Source organism: Stomoxys calcitrans, chromosome 1, assembly GCF_963082655.1.
Source record: "Stomoxys calcitrans chromosome 1, idStoCalc2.1, whole genome shotgun sequence".
Taxonomy (NCBI): Eukaryota; Metazoa; Arthropoda; class Insecta; order Diptera; family Muscidae; genus Stomoxys; species Stomoxys calcitrans.
In genome coordinates, this window is record NC_081552.1 from 242,381,673 (window position 1) to 242,400,957 (window position 19,285).

The 19,285-nt window shown below is 39.2% G+C and overlaps 1 protein-coding gene across 1 annotated transcript in view; it reads right to left on the bottom strand.

Annotated features, from left to right (window-relative positions):
• LOC106093841 (odorant receptor 4) overlaps positions 1–15,988 on the bottom strand; it is a 34,141-nt gene extending 18,153 nt beyond the window's left edge. The window contains exons 1-5 of the mRNA XM_013261003.2: positions 15,681–15,988; positions 15,532–15,624; positions 15,358–15,463; positions 5,433–5,751; positions 5,127–5,331 (exon numbers count right to left, since the gene is read on the bottom strand). Coding sequence (XP_013116457.2) covers positions 5,127–5,331; positions 5,433–5,751; positions 15,358–15,463; positions 15,532–15,624; positions 15,681–15,983 — 1,026 coding nt within the window. The 5' untranslated portion in view covers positions 15,984–15,988. The remainder of the gene's footprint in view (positions 1–5,126; positions 5,332–5,432; positions 5,752–15,357; positions 15,464–15,531; positions 15,625–15,680) is intronic.
• Positions 15,989–19,285: the final 3,297 nt, after the last annotated feature.

Consider the following 19,285-nt stretch of genomic DNA (forward strand, 5'->3'; position numbering starts at 1 on the left):
TAACCACAAATACTCCGTTCCGAACAATAGTAAATTAACTCCATTTGTTAGCCTACTAAGCTAAACGGACAACAGCACTCATTTATATGAGATACATCTCCCCTATGTTTCTTAATGCGATATTTGTGTGGAATTATTTCACAAACCAATGGGAAAATTTTAATTAAAACAAGCAAATGCGTGCTTAGTTCAGCCGGGCCGAATCTCATATACCCTCCACCATACATCACATTTGTCAAGTTTTTTGCCCAGTATCTCTGTATAGACATACAAATGATAATGGGTAAAAGTTGCCATGCTATTGGAGCCATATCAGGCTATGGGCCGATTCAGCAAACATGGTTTTGATGTTGGAGTCCATAGTGGAAGTCATTGTGCAAAATGTCAGCCAACTCGGATATGAATTGTAGATCGGTTTATGTGAGAGTAGTTCGCTTTAAATGAGAGCTATATTAAATTATAGACCGATTAAAATCATATTTGGCACGCAAATCGTTGTACAAAACTTCAGCCAAATCGGATAAAAATAGCGCCCTCTATAGGCTCAAGAATTTTAATCGGGAGATCATTTTATATGGAAACTAAATCAGGTTATGAACCGATTTGAGCCATACTTGCTATAGCTATTGGAAGCCAAAACTAATAATTTCATGCCAAATTTCAGCCCAATCGGGTAAGAACTGCGCCGTCTAGAGGCTCAAGAAGTCAAAATCCCAGATCGGTTTATATGACAGCTATATAAAAACATGGACCAATATGACCCATAATCCCTCATTATATTAATGCTCTGCTATGGGGAATATGCCTCCAAGCCTTCATTGTAGGGTTTTTTAAATTTTCGACTTAATCTCCTTCTTCAGATATCCGCCAACATGCGAGTACCCATTCATATGCACTTTCCTGCAGCCCTCACAATTTTATGCGTTTCCTTCCATACATATACTCGTGAATGAATATCCAACGAAAAAGTTCAGTGACTGATTCTTATTTAGGCAAAAAGTAATAAAAATTTTTAAACAAAAGGCAAATGACATCATTGTTGCAATTTTGGCCGATCTTCTACGGTTGTGAACATTCAACAACAAAAATATCATAATTCGCTTCATTTTTGGCTTGGCGCTCCACGTAGCCAAATGTTTTTTGAAATTTGACATAAAACAAATGGTCAAACATAAACAATTAGATGAAAATTTGTGGAAAAATTAATATCAGCTATTTGATGATTTTAGAAAACAAAAATTATGAAAATTACATACATAAACATCACATTGATATACATTAGGGTGGGGCAGTTAGTATGGAAAACAATTTTAAAAGGCCCTTTGCGATTCTAATTCTTGTGTTAGTTCCGAGCACAAAAGTAAAATGGACCAATCGTCTATGGTGAAAATCGAGCTTCCACATTTTGACTTGCAGTTTTTTCTCAGACTTCTGTCACTTTTTATACCCTCCACCATAGGATGGGGGTCATTTCAATTTCGTCATTCTGTTTGTAACACCTTAAAATATGCGTCTGAGACCCCATAAAGCATATATATATTCTTGATCGTCATGTCATTATAAGTCGATCTAGTCATGTCCGTCCGTCCGTCCGTCTGTCTGTCGAAAGCTAGCCGCTTGAAATTCTCCACAAATATTTTTTTTTGAATGTGGGTCAGTTGGGATTGTAAATGGGCCAAATCGGTGAATGTTTTGATATAGCTGCCATAAAAGGCGCATTTACTGTCCGATGTCGCCGAAATTTGTGATAGTGAGTTGTGTTGAGCCCTTTGACATTCTTCTTCAATTTGGCCCAAATCGGTCCAGGTTTTGATATAGCTGCCATATAGATCGATATCTCGACTTGACCCCATAAAAGGCGCTTTTATAATCCGATTTCACTGAAATTTGACACAGTGGCTTATGCTAGTATATGGTTCAGATCGGTTTAGTTTTAGATAAAGCCACTAAAAAGATCAATATTTTATTATACACTATTGAACAATGACTTCAACTTATTAGTATATGGTCCAAATCGGAACCTATTTCGATATATCTGATAGGGGCATAAGATATGCATTTTCACCAGATTTTGACAAAAGATCGTTTACGTATATACCCAAGGTGGTGGGTATCCAAAGTTCGACCCGGTCGAACTTAACGCCTTTTTGCTAGTAATTTGTAGCCCGAGACAATAGCTATAACTTTACTTTTGAAAATTACTCAAAACTTCAAATAGTTAACAAAATATGGGCCAAAGAAACTTTACAAATTTTCCAAGAAAATAAAGTCTGAAAAAAATTGCAACTCACAAACTGGAAGCTCGATTTATACAGTACATATAATGTGATGGAATTTTTTGCTCTGTGCAATCCAAAGAATCAGAAAGGCTTGCAGGGGCTCAAGAAGTCATATCGAGAGATCGGTTTATATTGGAGCTATATCAGGCTCTTGACCGATTTAAGCCGTACTTAGCACAGTTATAACACTATGTGCAAAATTTCAGCCAAATTAGACAATCAATTGAGCCTTCCAGGGGCTCAACAGACAAACGGAGGGACGGACGGACGGACATGGCAAGTTCGACTCAAAATGTCGAGACGATCAAAAATGTATATACTTTATGGGATCCTAGATCAATATTTTAAGGTGTTACAAACAAAAAGACTAGATTAGTATACCCCAATCCTATGATGATGGATATATAAAGATTGTTCATCAAAAAATTCAACATTTTTTTTTTTAATTTTTAACCCTTTATTCCCCGTTTGAAATTTAGCACGAGAGACTTTTTTATGACTCCTGACATTTTTGGTGAATGTTATAGAAATCGGTTCAGGTTAGGGCTATATTCCGATACACATGTTCGTCTGATTTGGACTAATAGGGCAATAATTTGGTCATTTGTGGGTATTTTGCTGGACAGAAAATTGAACTTTAAACCCAACAGTTTGGGTAGGGTAAGAAATGCAACTCTTGTCCTATACACCTGCAAGAGAGCCATTGGCAAAAGTTAGGGGGTTAAGACTGCGCATGACGCATTGGATATATACTGCAGTTGTCAGACCTTTAATGCTATATGGTATTGTGGTCTGGTGGACGGCGCTTCCTACTGCTCAATACCCAACCGGATCCATAGGATGGCTTGCATCTGATGCACTTAATGCTACATCTAATGCCTCTGGACATGATGGCTAGACAAATTGCTGCGACCACTGCAATGGTGTTAAGGGAGCTTTGGTCATGTGGCGACTACGGACACTGTGTTATCCCTGATACAATGCCGATGTTCCAGGCTGTGTGGATTACACCCTATCTGAGCCGCTTTTTGATAAAAAAAAGTACTGTACCTCCATACCTGATAAAGCCGATTGGAATTACGATATTCCTGGTAATAGAAGTTACATAGACTTCTATACGGATGGTTCCAAACTAGTTCCGACCAGGTGGGTGTTGGGGTGTACTGTAAAGATCTAGAACTGGTCATATCAAAAAGGTTACCCGAACACACCTTCTGTGTGTGCGTGCCGCTCTGCTCTGTGCAATCCCATTAGCAGTCAGAAGGAGTTCCACTTTCGATTCTCATTTCTTTGAGAACCTGTAAGATTTAGCGGATGCGAATATGTACTTTAGCATTCTGTACGACTACTTTAGGTTTTCCAAAGGCCAATTGAAGTTACTTGAAGTCCTCAACTTCATATACGGTTGGGTAATCATTAACTAAAAACAAGTAAAAGCATGCTAAGTTCGGCCGGGCCGAATCTTATATACCCTCCACCATGGATCGAATTTGTCGAGTTCTTTTCCCGGCATCTCTTCTTAGGCAAAAAAAAGGATATAAGAAAAGATTTGCTCTGCGATTAGAGCGATATTAAGATATGGTCCGGTTTGGACCACAATTAAATTATATTAATGTTGGAGACCTGTGTAAAATGTCAGCCAATTCGAATAAGAATTGCGCTCTTTGTGGGCTCAAGAAGTAAAATAGAGAGATCGATTTATATGGGAGCTGTATCGGGCTATAGACCTATTCAGACCATAATAAACAAATATGTTAATGGTCATGAGAGAATCCGTCGTACAAAATTTCATTCCAATCGGATAAGAATTGCGCACTCTAGAGGCTCAAGAAGTCAAGACCCCAGATCGGTTTATATGACAGCTATATCAGGTTATGGACCGATTTGAACCATACTTGGCAAAGTTGTTGGATATCATAACAAAACACGTCGTGCAAAATTTCATTCGAATCGGATAAGAATTGCGCACTCTAGAGGCTCAAGAAGTCAAGACCCAAGATCGGTTTATATGGCAGCTATATCAAAACATGGACCGATATGGCCCATTTACAATACCAACCGACCTACACTAATAAGAAGTATTTGTGCAAAATTTCAACCGGCTAGCTTTACTCCTTCGGAAGTTAGCGTGCTTTCGACTGACAGACGGACGGACGGATATGGCTAGATCGACATAAAATGTCGCGACGATCAAGAATATATATACTTTATGGGGTCTCAGACGAATATTTCGAGTAGTTACAAACAGAATGACGATATTAGTATACCCCCCATCTTATGGTGGAGGGTATAATAATTCATTAGCGATGACTAAAATCTCCATCAACTATTCATAAGCATTTCTCGAAAGCCGGCATTAAAAACTCATTTTCTCATATCTGCAATCTCTGCAACTTTGATTTCCCATACCTCTGCGGTTTTTTTCTTTCTTTTTTTATTTTTAGGACAAGTTCCAGTTGAATCGTCATGCCAATAGGGTAAATGTTCTCTGCAAACTTTGTCTCTGGCGTAGTTTTTGCCATATCGTTCCCTGTCTTCCCTGGCAATCACGATTATCTTAATAGAGCTAAGCAAACAAACAATCAACAATGACTGCCATTGACTGTGGCATTTATGCTATGGCCAATTTGAGGCTTCCCGCTAAACTGGTTTGCAAACTCGTTTCCATCACGTGTCCACAGTTGTAAAGATGAGGCAGGCATTGATGTTCGCACCTTTTTGGATGTTTTTGTAGGACCTCTTGCTAACATGGAATAAATGGGTTGTTGGTGCAAGCTTGATGCCTTTAAAGCCGTTTTCTTTTGCTTCCCTGTTAACCAACACCTCCGCCTGCCTTGGAAGACTTACCTGCTCAAAAACCTCATTGCCAAACCAACAGTACACAAAAAGTTCACAAAAGATACAACCACAATAGGCATAAATCAGTACAGCCGCACTGCTGCCGCCAGTACGTACGGTGGCCTGAAAACCGGTCATGGCGAATATGATAACGGATGTCATGAACTGCCACAATATGGGTTGACTAAAAATATCCTCGGTGTCTTGACGTAATCTGGAAACATACATGCATACAACAAACATAAGACCCAATTTATGGAGTTTGAAGTGGGATTGTTACTCCCACATATTGTGCAGCTAAAACTCATGACTCACTCCCTCAACAGACCATGATGTTCGATTATGGACTTCAATCTCTCCATGGGATCATATTTGTACAGCACCAAACTCCCCGCGTCCTGTCCAGCCGAATTTGGTTGTATCTCCACCATGAGATCATCAAAGGCCAAATTTAGGACATTCAATTGAAAACGAATTTGATTTATGATCGTTACATTCAAATAATCCACAGCAATGATTTGTATGGCAAACACAATGACACTTAGACCCATGTATAGCAGCTGTAACTGTTGGGGCATCCATGCGGGCAATACGACTCTATAGGGAAATATCTTACCAGCAACTGCTTCGGGATCTGTAATGAAATATTAGGGTGGTATATAAGAAAAACAAGTAAAAAGGCGTTAAGTTCGGCCGGGCGGAACTTTGGATACCCACCACCTCGGGTTTATATGTAAACCACCTTTCGTCAAAATCCGGTGAAAAATGCATACCTTATGCGTCATAGTAGCTATATCGAAATATATTCCGATTTGGACCAAATACTAATAAGTATTGGGTTGCCCAAAAAGTAATTGCGGATTTTTTAAAAGAAAGTAAATAAATGCATTTTTAATAAAACTTAGAATGAACTTTAATCAAATATACTTTTTTTCTAAAGCAAGCTAAAAGTAACAGCTGATAACTGACAGAAGAAAAAATGCAATTACAGAGTCACAAGCGGTGAAAAAATTTGTCAACGCCGACTATATGAAAAATCCGCAATTACTTTTTGGGCAACCCAATACAAGTCATTGTTCAATTGTGTATAACCAAATATTGGTCTTTTTAGTAGCTACATCTAAAAATAAACCGATCTGAACCATATACGACTCGGATGTCGAAAAGCCTAACATAAGTCACTGTGTTAAATTTCAGTGAAATCGGATTATAAATGCGCCTTTTATGGGGTCAAGACTTTAAATCGAGAGATCGGTCTATATGGCAGCTATATCTAAATCTGGACCGATCTGAGCCAACATGAAGAAGGATATCGAAGGGCACTGTCCCAAATTTCGGCGACATCGGACAATAAATGCGCCTTTTATGGGCTCAAAACCTTAAATAGAAAGATCGGTCTATATGGCAGCTATATCCAAAGTGGATCCGATCAGGACCAAATTGAAGAAAGATGTCGAAGGGCCTAGGACGACTCACTGTCCCAAATTTCGGCGACATCAGACAATAAATGCGGCTTTTATGGACTCAAAACCTTAAATAGAAAGATCGGTCTATATGGCAGCTATATCCCAATCTGGACCGATCTGTGCCATATTGCAGAAGCATGTCGACGGGCATAACTTAACTCACTGTCCCAAATTTCGGCTACATCGGACCATAAATGCACCTTTTATGGGCCCAAAACCTTATATCGAGCGATAGGTCTATATGGCAGCTATATCCAAATTTGGACAGATCTGGGCCAAATGGAAGAAAGATGTCGGGTGGCCTAACACAACTTACTGTCCCAAATTTTGGCAAAATCGGACAATAAATGCGCCTTTTATGGCCGCAAGACCTTAGATCGAGAGATCGGTCTATATGGCAGCTATATCCAAATCTTGACCGATCTGGGCCAAATTGAAGAAAGATGTCGCGTGGCCTAACACAACTCACTGTCCCAAAATTCAGCAAAAATCGGTTGATATATGTGGCTTTTATGGGCCTAAGACCCTAAATCGGCGGATCGGTCTATATAACTGCTATATCCAATTCTGGCTAGATCGTCTTAGATTTTTACGCTGATCATGAATATATATACTTTATAGGGTCGGAAATGGATATTTCGATGTGTTGCAAACGGAATGACAAAATGAATATACTTCATCCTTCGGCGATGGGTATAATAAAACAATTACACTTGCTGGTAGTATTTTAATCGCGTTATTGGCAAATATTTGTAATACCATTTGGTATCAATTTAATACCAAGCAAAGGGGGATATTAAGAATTGACGGCGTCACATTGATATTCTTGTCATCGCATCAAATGTGTTGTTTAGCTTTGTTCCCATTATTTTGGTTCATTAGCGGTGGAATATTCAAGTGAGGAGGATATTGGTATTAAAACAATAACTGTTCGGTAGTTAAACCAATAACAGTTTGGCATCAACAGCAATAACAGTTCGGTAATAAGGCTTTACATTTTATATTTCATCCGCACCATGCGTTAATGCTTTAATACCATACAAATGCAAATTTGCCCATGAGCATTACACTAAGCAACAGGGGTAAACTTCTCACATATCACTAGAGTCCAGATTTTTATGCAAAATCGAAATTTTCAAAACTATTATTTGGCCCATGCGGTGGTAATTTCCAATAAAATTTTTTGGCAACGCATTTGCCAAATAATAGATGAACAAATTTCCATGTTGCATAAAAATGCGGACACTACATATCACAGAGTGCTGTCCGATTCAAGTTTAAGCTGTTGGATAGGGCCCACCGTTTTATAGCCGAGTACGAACGGCGTGCCGCAATGCCCGAATGCCTCTTTGGGGGAAAAGTTTCAATACCTCTGTGATACCATACGTTGTTGATTTAACATCAATTTGGTGTAGTACTGAAATGAGCCCGTTTGGTAATAAATTTTTGCAAAGCCAGTTCACAGTAAATAGTATCAACATCATTAAAGCAACTCCAGTCATTTGTCGTTAAATTTTTATACCCACCACCATGGGATGGGGGTATACTAATCTAGTCATTCGGTTTGTAACACCTCGAAATATTCGTCTAAGACGCCATAGAGTATATATATTTTTGATGGTTTAAACGTTCTGAGTCTTTCTAGCTATGTCCGTCCGTCAGTCGAAATTACGATAGCGGCCGAACGTGTAAAGCTTGAAATTTTGAACAAATACTTAATATTGAAGTAGGTCATTGGAGGTTGCAAATGGGTCATATCGGTTCAAATTTTGATATAGCTCCCATATAAACCGATCTCCAGATTTTACTTCTTGAGTCCCTGGAAGCCGATATTTTCCGATTTTGCTGAAATTTTGCATGTAGTGTTCATTAATGGCTTTCACCAACTGAGCCAAGTAAGGGCTAAATGGGTGTATAACCTGATATAGCTCCCATATTAACCGATCTACCGATTTGACTTCTTGAGCCCTTAGAAGCCTAAATTTTTGTTCGATTTGGCTGAAATTTAGCATGTAGTGTTCTGTTGAGACATTCAATAACTATACCAAGTACGTTCCAAATCGGTCTATAACCTGATGTAGCTCCCATATAAATCGGTCTCCCGATCGTCCTTGCTCGGTTTCTAGAATCTTTAATTTTTGCTGGTTTGACCGAAGTTTGGTATGTAGAATAAAATAATGCCCAGATGCAGAATCCATGGTGTTGGGTTCCCAAGATTCGGCCCGACCGAACTCAGCACGCTTTTACTTGTCCTTATTTATCGTTTGCCTTTGGTAGTTTTTATACCTTCCACCATAGATTCGCCATTCTGTTTGTAACTCCTCGAAATATTCCTCTGAGACCCCATATGTAGTATATATATTCTTGATCGTCATGTCATTTTAAGTCGGCCTAGCCATGTCCATCTCTCTGTCGAAAGCACGCTAACTTTCGAAGGTGTAAAGCTATTCTCTTGAAATTTTGCACGAATAATATAGGACGGTTGGGATTGTAAATGGGCCATATCGGTCCATGTTTTGATATAGCTGCCCTATAAACCGATCTTGGATCTTGACTTCTTGAGTCACTAGAGGGCGCAATTCTTATGAATGGCTGAAATTTGGCATGAGATATTATGGTTTGACCGTCAATAACTGTGCCAAGTATTGTCAAAATCAGTTTATTACCTGTTGTAGCTCCTATATAAACCGATCTGGAATCTTGACTTCTTAAGGCAATAGGGGGGGCAATTTTTTTCCTAAAAAATTTCACCAGGAGTTTTATTTTGATTTCCAATAATTCTGCCAACTATTGTCCAAATCGGTTCATAACCTGGTATAGTTCCCATATAAGCCGACCTCAGATCTTGACTTCTTGAGCTGCTAGAGGGCGCAATTATTATCCGATTTTGCATCAAGTGTTTTGGTTTGACCATCAACAACTGTGCCAAGTATGGTCTAAATCAGTTCATAACCTGATGTACCTGCCATATAACCCGATCTCGGATATTGAGGTTTTGCGCCGCTAGAGGGCGCATTTATTTTCCGCCGCTAGAGGGCGCATATATTTTCCGATTTCACTGAAATTTTGTACAACGACTTTTTCTATGCCCTGTTGCAGGGCATAGATCTGAATCGGTATTTAATCTGACATAGCTGCCACATAAACCGATCTCCTGATTTTACTTCTTGAGCGCCTTAAGGTCGCAATTCTGAAATTTTGCACAACGATTTCTAACATGGTCTCCAATATCCAAACCACGAATGGTCCCCATCGGTACATAACCCGATATAGCTCCAGTAGCATGGCAATTTTTTGTCCATTATCCTTTGTCTGCCTATAAAGAGATACCGAGCAAAGAACTTGATAAATGCGATCCATGGCGGAGGGAATATATGCTTCGGCCCGACCGAACCTGGCACACTTTTACTTGTTTGCATTAGACTTGCATACTACGAGCTTCATAAATTTTAAAATTTATTAAGACAATTACATATGTTCTTTCCGCAATTTTTAAACGATTTGATACAAGCAGCAAATTGGCAGTTTCTTTCATTTCTCTCTCATGTGGCAAACGAGATTCATCTGTGATGTTGTTGAAATGGTTCCAACAGCAAAATTTGTTTCCAGATGTAACACTCCAAATGAATTTTTTATGATGGAAATTCAGCAATAATTTGCGGCCTCTACAAGGAAGAATTCGCAGAGTTTGTTGGAATGCAGCCACAGCTTCATAGCTGTATAATTCAAAGCTGTCCTATTGGCTATTGGGGGGAGTGGTTAAGCATACCGCTTTTACACCTAAGACTAAACAAATTGAAAAGGCCAACCGTTTGAAATGAAGATTTAAGCTTAGGTAACGGCAGTGAAACTTATGGTACAGTTTTCTATAAATGAGTGAATTGACTTGTTTAAAATTAGTTCTGAAGTTGTTTCAATGATCCCTAAAAACTACCTTAAAATGTATAATTAGAATTTATAACATTAAGTTCGGTCGGGACGAACTATGGATACCCACCACCTCGGATACATATGTGGTAAGTGGCTTTCGCCACAAAACGGTAAAAAAATGCATTATTTATGAACCCATAGCAGCTGCGTCTAAATATAGTCCGATCCCCACCATATTGAGGAAGGCTATGTAAGGGGCCATTTTACCAAATTCATCGGTTAAACAAGTAACAAGTAAAAGCGTGCTAAGTTCGGCCGGGCCGAATTTTATATACCCTCCACCATAGATTGCATTTGTCGGGTCCTTTTCCGGCATCTCTTCTTAGGCAAAAAAAAAGTATATAAGAAAAGATTTGCTCTGCTATTAGAGCGATATCAAGATATGGTCCGGTTTGGACCACAATTAAATTATGTGTTGGAGATCTGTGTAAAATGTCAGCCAACTCGAATAAGAATTGCGCCCTTTGGGGGCTCAAGAAGTAAAATAGAGATATCGACTATATGGGAGCTGTATCGGGCTATAGACCGATTCAGTCCATAATAAACACGTAAGTTGATGAGCATGAGAGGATCCGCCGTACAAAATTTCAGGCAAATCGGATAATAATTGCGACCTCTAGAGGCTCAAGAAGTCAAGACCCCAGATCGGTTTATATGGCAGCTATATCAGGTTATAAACTGATTTGAACCTTATTTGACACAGTTGTTGAAAGGAAGAATAAAATATGTCATGCAAAATTTCAGCCAAATCGGATAGGAATTGCGCCCTCTAGAGGCTCAAGAAGTCAAGACCCAAGATCGGTTTATATGACAGCTATATCAGATTATGAACTGATTTGAACCATACTTAGCACAGTTGTTGGATATTATAACAAAATACTTCGTGCAAAAGTTCATTCAAATCGGATAAGAATTGCGCCCTCTAGAGGCTCAAGAAGTCAAAACCCAAGATCGGTTATATGACAGCTATATCAGATTATGAACTGATTTGAACCATACTTGGCACAATTGTTGGATATCATAACAAAACACGCTGTGCAAAATTTCATTCCAATCGGATAAGAATTGCGAATTTTATGGGCCCAATACCTTAGATCGAGAGATCGGTCTATATGGCAGCTATATTCAAATCTGGCCCGATCTGGGCAAAATTGAAGAAGAACGTCGAAGGTCCTTACACAACTCACTGTCCCAAATTTCGGTGACATCGGGCCCTTTTATGGGCCCAAAGCCTTAAATCGAGAGATCGGTCTATATGGCAGCTATAGCCAAATCTGGACCGATCTGAGCAAAATTGCAGAAGATTGTCGAAGGACCTAACACAAATTTCAGCGAAATCTAATACTAAATGTTGCTTTTATGGGTCTAAGACCCTAAATCGGCTTATCGGGGGCTATATCAACGTGTAGTCCGTTATGGTCCATCTCCGAACTTAACCTGTATATGGAAAAAAACAGACGGATGGAAAGACAGACAGACATGGCTAAATCGTCTTTGATTTTTACGCTGATCAAGAATATATATACTTTATAGGGTTGGAAATGTATATTTCGATGGGTTGCAAACGGAATGACAAAATGAAAAATGTCGAAAGCGACATCGATGTTTTGCCGGTTCTAGTTTACTTGGGTCCATTTCTTTTCGCATCTCATAAATTTTAAATAAGAAATATTTCATGCTACAGAAACAGATATCATCTTTTGTAGCAATGCATTTGTCATGTTGCCAAACATAACAAACACCAATTAGTAGTGTTGCCGTCAACCACCCACAATTAGATAAAAGAGAGCAGTTGGTACTGTATTGTAGCAAAGTGGACTTTTTGTTTATATCATCATTCGATGGACTGTATACGGTATTGCCATATAAAATTGTACTAAAATGGTTGTAGTGTGGACAACAACCATGACAAGAGATTTGCACATGCAGTGCCATCAATGAGCATTTCAAAATTTTCAAATATTGGGTTGCCCAAAAAGTAATTGCGGATTTTTCATATAGTCGGCGTGGACAAATTTTTTCATAACTTGTGACTCTGTAATTGCATTCTTTCTTCTGTCTTTTGAGTATCTCGATAAATAGTGCAAATAATTTGAACTTAGCATGTTTTTCTATATTATCTTTCTTTACTTTCATTACATATATATTTGTCATTCCTCATATTTGTCATTCCTCGAAATATCCATTTCCGATCCTATAAAATATATATGATCAACGTAAACATCTAAGACGATCTAGCCATGTCCATCCGTCTGTCTGTTGAAATCACTCACAGTCTTTAAAAAAAAGAGATATTGAACACAAACTTTGCACAGATTCTTTTTTGTCCATAAGCAGGTTCAGTTCAATGATGGGCTATATATGACTTTATCTTCATATAGCCCCCATATACACTGATCCCCCGATTTAGGGTCTAAGGCCCATAAAAGCCACATTTAATTATCCGATTTCGCCGAAATTTGGGACAGTGAGTTGTGTTAGGCCACTCGACATCTTTCTTCAATTTGGCCTAGATCGCTACATATTGGCTATAGCTGTCATATAAACCGATCTCTCGATTTTTTAACATAGCAGCCATATAGACCGATCGCTCGATTTAAGGTTTTGGACCCATAACAGGCGCATTTATTGTCCGATGTCGCCGAAATTTGGGACAGTGTGTTGAGTTAGGCCCTTCGAAATTTTTCTGAAACTTGGGCTCTCCATGCTCTCCATAACCTTGGAAAGCGCAGAGCATAACTCTATTGGTCGGCAATTCGTAGGGTCGGTTGCCTCGCCCTTCTTGGGAATAGGCTTCGCGTTCGCAATCTTCCAACCCGCCGGGAAAACACCCGCACGGTAAGCAAGGTTAAAAAGATTGCGTAAAGGACGAGCAAGCGTCGAAGAACAATTGCATAAAACAAGTGACCATATGCAATCCGAGCCCGGGGATTTATTTACGTTGCGATATGCAAGAACCCTTTCGACTCCACATGTTCGAAAATATATCTGAGGCATGGAACTAGATACGTCTTTAATAATGGGGAGTGGTTGCTCGCATTCCCGCAGGAAAGAATTTCCCGCAAACATGTCAGCCAGTAGGTTAGCCTTATCAGTGAATATCTGGTCGTCTTTAATTAGAGTCGGGGTAGCCGATGGCTTGCCCTTCACTATTTTCACAAACGACCAAAAGACGAAGAAGTACTCTGGCACACGAAGTTCTTGTCAGGGAAGAATTTCCCGCAAACATATCAGCCAGCAGCTTAGCCTTATCAGTGAATATCTGGTGGTCTTTAATGATAGGCGGGGTAGCCGATGAGTTGCCCTTTACTATTTTCACAAACGGCCAAAAGATTTTACTTCCCCCTGGATAAACAAACCTTTTGGCACGAAGACGCTGTTCGTGCAGAAACTTTTCGCGTCGAAGTACTTTGGCACACGAAGTTCTTGTCAGGGAAGAATTTCCCGCAAACATGTCAGCCAACAGCTTAGGCTTATCAACCGGGCCAGTGAATATCTGGTGGTCTTTAATGATAGTCGGGTTAGTCGATAAGTTGCTCTTCACTATTCTCACAAACGACCAACAGCTGTTGCTTCCCCCTGGAGAAGCAGGAACTTTGGCACGAAGACGCTGTTCGTGCAGAAACTTTTCGCGTCTAAATACTCTGGCACACGAAGTTCTTTTCTGTTTTCCCAGCAATTCATTACTGGCATTTTTATTTGAACGTCAATTTCTAAATGCCTCCTCTTTCGATCTGACGGTATTCGTGTATGCCTGGTTAAACCATCCTTTGTCCTTTGATTTAAACGAAATTATTTTGGTTGGTATAAATAACTCCATTCCAATTAAAATATTTAGCTGCCCTTCACAATCAAGAAAGCAAGCTTCCGATTGAAGGAAATCATTGAACTCAGCCCAACGAGCGTTTCCGCTTTGGGGCTGCAGATAAAGCGCCACGAAGGATCGAATACGAAAAATATGCTAAAATAATGCAATGATCGGAGTTTCGAAGAGGTGCAAGTACATAAACTTCGTACTTTTCAGGATGCGAAGTTAAGAATAGACCAAGAGTATTCATCTGCGGATTCAGATGAGACCATATATATACTCAATCAATATACTAATCGCTTCCCTGAAAATTTTAATTTTTCTGGTTTTCAATAAATCGGTTTTTTGCCAATTTTAACCGGTTTCTTGCCCATATTATTCGGTTTCCTACTACCCAATTCCCCTGATTGGGGTAACAATCTTGTCGCGATGCGAGAACTTAAGGATTGAATCTAGGGTCGGTGCATACACCTGCCCTAGGTCGGTTTTTTGCCAATTTTAACCGGTTTCTTGCCCATATTATTCGGTTTCCTACTACCCAATTCCCCTGATTGGGGTAACAATCTTGTCGCGATGCGAGAACTTAAGGATGGAATCTAGGGTCGGTGCATACACCTGCCCTAGGTCGCCTTGGTTCCTAGGTGAATACAATGACTTCGGATTCAACCTGAATCAAAATTTATTCAAAAATGAGTTAAATATTACAAAGAGTAACTCTGCAGGTGGTCAACGGTTTAGTGCTGGGAATCCACCAGAAGCAGCAGGTACGGCTGGAACGCAATATCTGCAGGTCACAACCTCATGTTACACACAACAAACTAGCACACAGCAGAACCCAACTTGAACTCTAAACCAAACTTAAACAATACACTGGTCCGACAAAACAACATTGAGTCCATCGTAGAGGGACATACGGTCGACAGTTGTCACTCGGTCTAAAAAAAACCGTCCGACACTACAAAAGATTTTTGTCCAATTTAGTTCATATACAACATAAGCTCAATACAAACGAGTCATCCAATAATATAACACTTACTGACATACAACATGACCATCCCGAGGCATCCTGTAAAACCAACTAGGCCCATGTAAATACTCAAAACCAGCTTATTCTCCAATTCACCATCAAGGAATGCCTTCAGCTATGGGAAAGACATTTCACAGCTGGTATAATTTTTGCACTCTTGTACATTCAATACAACAAACTCACTTGCTTTTCGGATTTGATATAAGTTTTAGTGACATATTTCAACTGTTGCAAGACTTTTTGCAGATCAGGTAAACGAGCGATTAAATTTATGGCCTGTAATGCAAATATTAGACTATTAGATCCAAATACAAAAATAATCTTTGTCGAACCTTAAGCGCCCCAGCGATATGGGTCAAAGATAAACATGTATTTTGAGTTAAACTATCCAAATCACTCCAATTCAAGACCAAATCATAAATTTCAAAGCCAGTATAGATGAAGGTCACCACTGCAGTGGTAAAAATTCCATACATAAGTATAAACGTCTTAACCCAAAATGATTCTTCCTTGAGACCGATTATGGGAACTCCAGTTATTTGCGCCAGCCATAGATTCAACTTTACCGAGCCGATTTCACCTTCCTGAATGTTTGAGGCAAACATCTCCCTTACAGATTGTTTTAAGTTAGCCATCGCGATTCAAGACGTTCTAAAAGAAACTGTTAGAAAATCCATAGAACCCTTTCTTATTTATAGTATTTTTTGTCAATGAAGAACAGGTGTGAAGTTTCCAGTTTAATGGAAAAATATAATCATAGGCTTTGGTTTCATTAGGTGACATAAATGTTGAACCTTTCTCCATTTCTTCCTTTAATATGGGCAACTTCGTAACGTGTGTAACATTGTACGTGTTGACATAACAATTAACTGCAATTAACCTTTACGCCATAAACTGCCACTTAAAGGATTAACCGGCAATCACTGTCATAACCTGTCAATTTTCATCTAAACACTTAACACTCACCCCCGCAACTGTCAGGATTCAAACTCTTTAAGAAAGTAAATTTCAAACCGCGTTAACTCTTAAACAAATGAATGGATTTGAAAACGTGCAAAGGTTTTTTTTTCTATAGAATTTTCTAAATTTTAAAGTATTGGGTTGCCCAAAAAGTAATTGCGGATTTTTTAAAAGAAAGTAAATGCATTTTTAATAAAACTTAGAATGAACTTTAATCAAATATACTATTTTTACACTTTTTTTCTAAAGCAAGCTAAAAGTAACAGCTGATAACTGACAAAAGAAAGAATGCAATTACAGAGTCACAAGCTGTGAAAAAATTTGTCAACGCCGACTATATGAAAAATCCGCAATTACTTTTTGGGCAACCCGATATATGTCACAAAATAATAAAAAACGAGTAAGCGCGTGCTAAGTTCGGCCGTCTGTCGAGTTCTTTGCGCAGTATCTCTTTTTAGGCAAAAAAATGATAAAAGAAAAAATTTGCTCTGCTATTAGAGCGATATCAAGGTTTGGTCCGGTTTGGACCACAATTCAATTATATGTTGGAGACCTGTGTAAAATGTCAGCCAATTCGAATAAGAATTGCGCCCTTTGAGGGCTCAAGAAGTAATCTAGAGAGATCGGTTTGTATGGGAGCTGTATCAGGCTATAGACTGATTCAGACCATAATAATCACGTATGTTGATGGACATGCGAGAATCCGTCGTAGAAAATTTAAGGCAAATCGGATAATAATTGCGAACTCTAGAGACTCAAGAAGTCATGATTCCAGATCGGTTTATATGGCAGCTAAATCAGGTCATAGACTAATTTGAACCATATTTGGCACAGTTGTTGGAAGTTATGACAAAACAACTTATGCAAAATGTCAGCCAAATCGGATAAGTATTTCGCCCTCCAGGGTCTCAAGATCGATTTATATGCCAGCTATGTCCGGTTATGAACCGATTTGAATAGTACTCAGCACAGCTGTTGGAAGTGATACAAAAACACCTCATGCAAAATTTCAGTCAAAGCGGACGAGAATTACGCCCTCCAGAGGCTCACGAAGTCTAATCGGGAGATCGGTTTATATGGCAGCTATATCAAAACATAGATCGATTTGAACCATACTTACCACAGTTGTTGGAAATGATACCAAAACACCACATGCGAAATTTCAGTCAAATCGGATAAGAATTGCGCCCCCTAGAGACTTACGAAGTCTAATCGTGAGATCGGTTTATATGGCAGCTATATCAAAAAATGGACCGATATGGCCCATTTATAATCCCAACCGGCCTACACTAATAAGAAGCGTTTGTGCAAAATTGCAAGCGTCTAGCTTTACTCCTTCGAATGTTAGCGTGCTTTCGGCAAACAGATGGACGGACGGACGGAGGGACAGACGGACGGGCATGGCTAGATCGACTTAAAATGACATGACGATCAAGAATATATATACTTTATGGGATCTCAGACGCATATTTCGAGGTGTTACATACAGAATGACGAAATTTGTGTACGTCCAACCTATGGTGGAAGGTATAAAAAAAAAGAAAATAATTACAAATTTTAAGTTTCTTTTTTATACCCTCCACCATAGGATAGGGGTGTACTAATTTCGTCTTTCTGTTTGTAACTACCCGAAATATTCGTCTGAGACCCCACAAAGTATATATATTCTTGATCGTCGCGACATTTTATGTCGATCTAGCCATGTCCGTCCGTCTGTCTGTCTATCGAAAGCACACTAACTTCCGAAGGAGTAAAGCTAGCCGCTTGAAATTTTGCACAAATACTTTTTAATAGTGTAGGTCGGTTGGTATTGTAAATGGGCCATATCGGTCCATGTTTTAATATAGCTGCCATATAAACCGATCTGGGGTCTTGACTTCTTGAGCCTCTAGAGTGCGCAATTCTTATCCGATTGGAATTAAATTTTGCACGACGTGTTTCATTGTGATATCCACCAACTATGCCAAGTATGATTCAAATCGGTCCATAACCTGATATAGCTGTCATATAAACCGATCTTGGGTCTTGACTTCTTGAGCCTCTAGCGGGCGCAATTCTTGTCCGATTAGAATGAAATTTTGCTCGGCGTGTTTTGTTATGATATCCAATATCTGTGCCAAGAATGGTTGAAATCAGTCTATAGCCTGATATAGCTGTCATTTAACCGATCTTGGGTTTTGACTTCTTGAGACTCAAATCTTATCCGATTTGAATGAATTTTGGCGCGACGTGTTTTGTTGTGATATCCAACAACTGTGCCAAGTATGGTTCAAATCGGTCCATAACCTGATATAGCTGTCATATAAACCAATCTGGGATCTTGACTTCTTGAGCCTGTAGAGGTCGCAATTATTATCCGATTTGCCTGAAATTTTGTACGACGGATTCTCTCATGACCGTTAACATACGTGTTTATTATGGTCTGAATCGGTCTATAGCCTGATACAGCTCCCATATAAATCGATCTCTCTATTTTACTTCTTGAGCCCCCAATGGGCGCAATTCTTATTCGAATTGGCTGACATTTTACACAGGTCTCCAACGTATAATTTATTGTGGTCCAAACCGGACCATATCTTGATATCGCTCTAATAGCAGAGCAAATCTCTTCTTATATCCTGTTTTGCCTAAGAAGAGATGCCGGGAAAAGAACTCGACAAATGCGATCCATGGTGGAGGGTATATAAGATTCGGTCCGGCCGAACTCAGCACGCTTTTACTTGTTCATTCTACAATATTTCTTTTATGAATGAAATACTTTGCCAAAAAAAATCTGTTATTTTACTACACCATGTTTATCTGTTTCACACCCCTTACCACTGCGATAGGCCACAAAACCCACGCCACGCGTATTGATACAAACAACATTTAGTCTACTTTACATTACTAATAACTGCAGGGGAAACCCCACAAATTTGGTGGGATTTTTTTTAGCGAATTAAGGAGAGAAAAAAAAACTTCAAGCAATTGACCACCA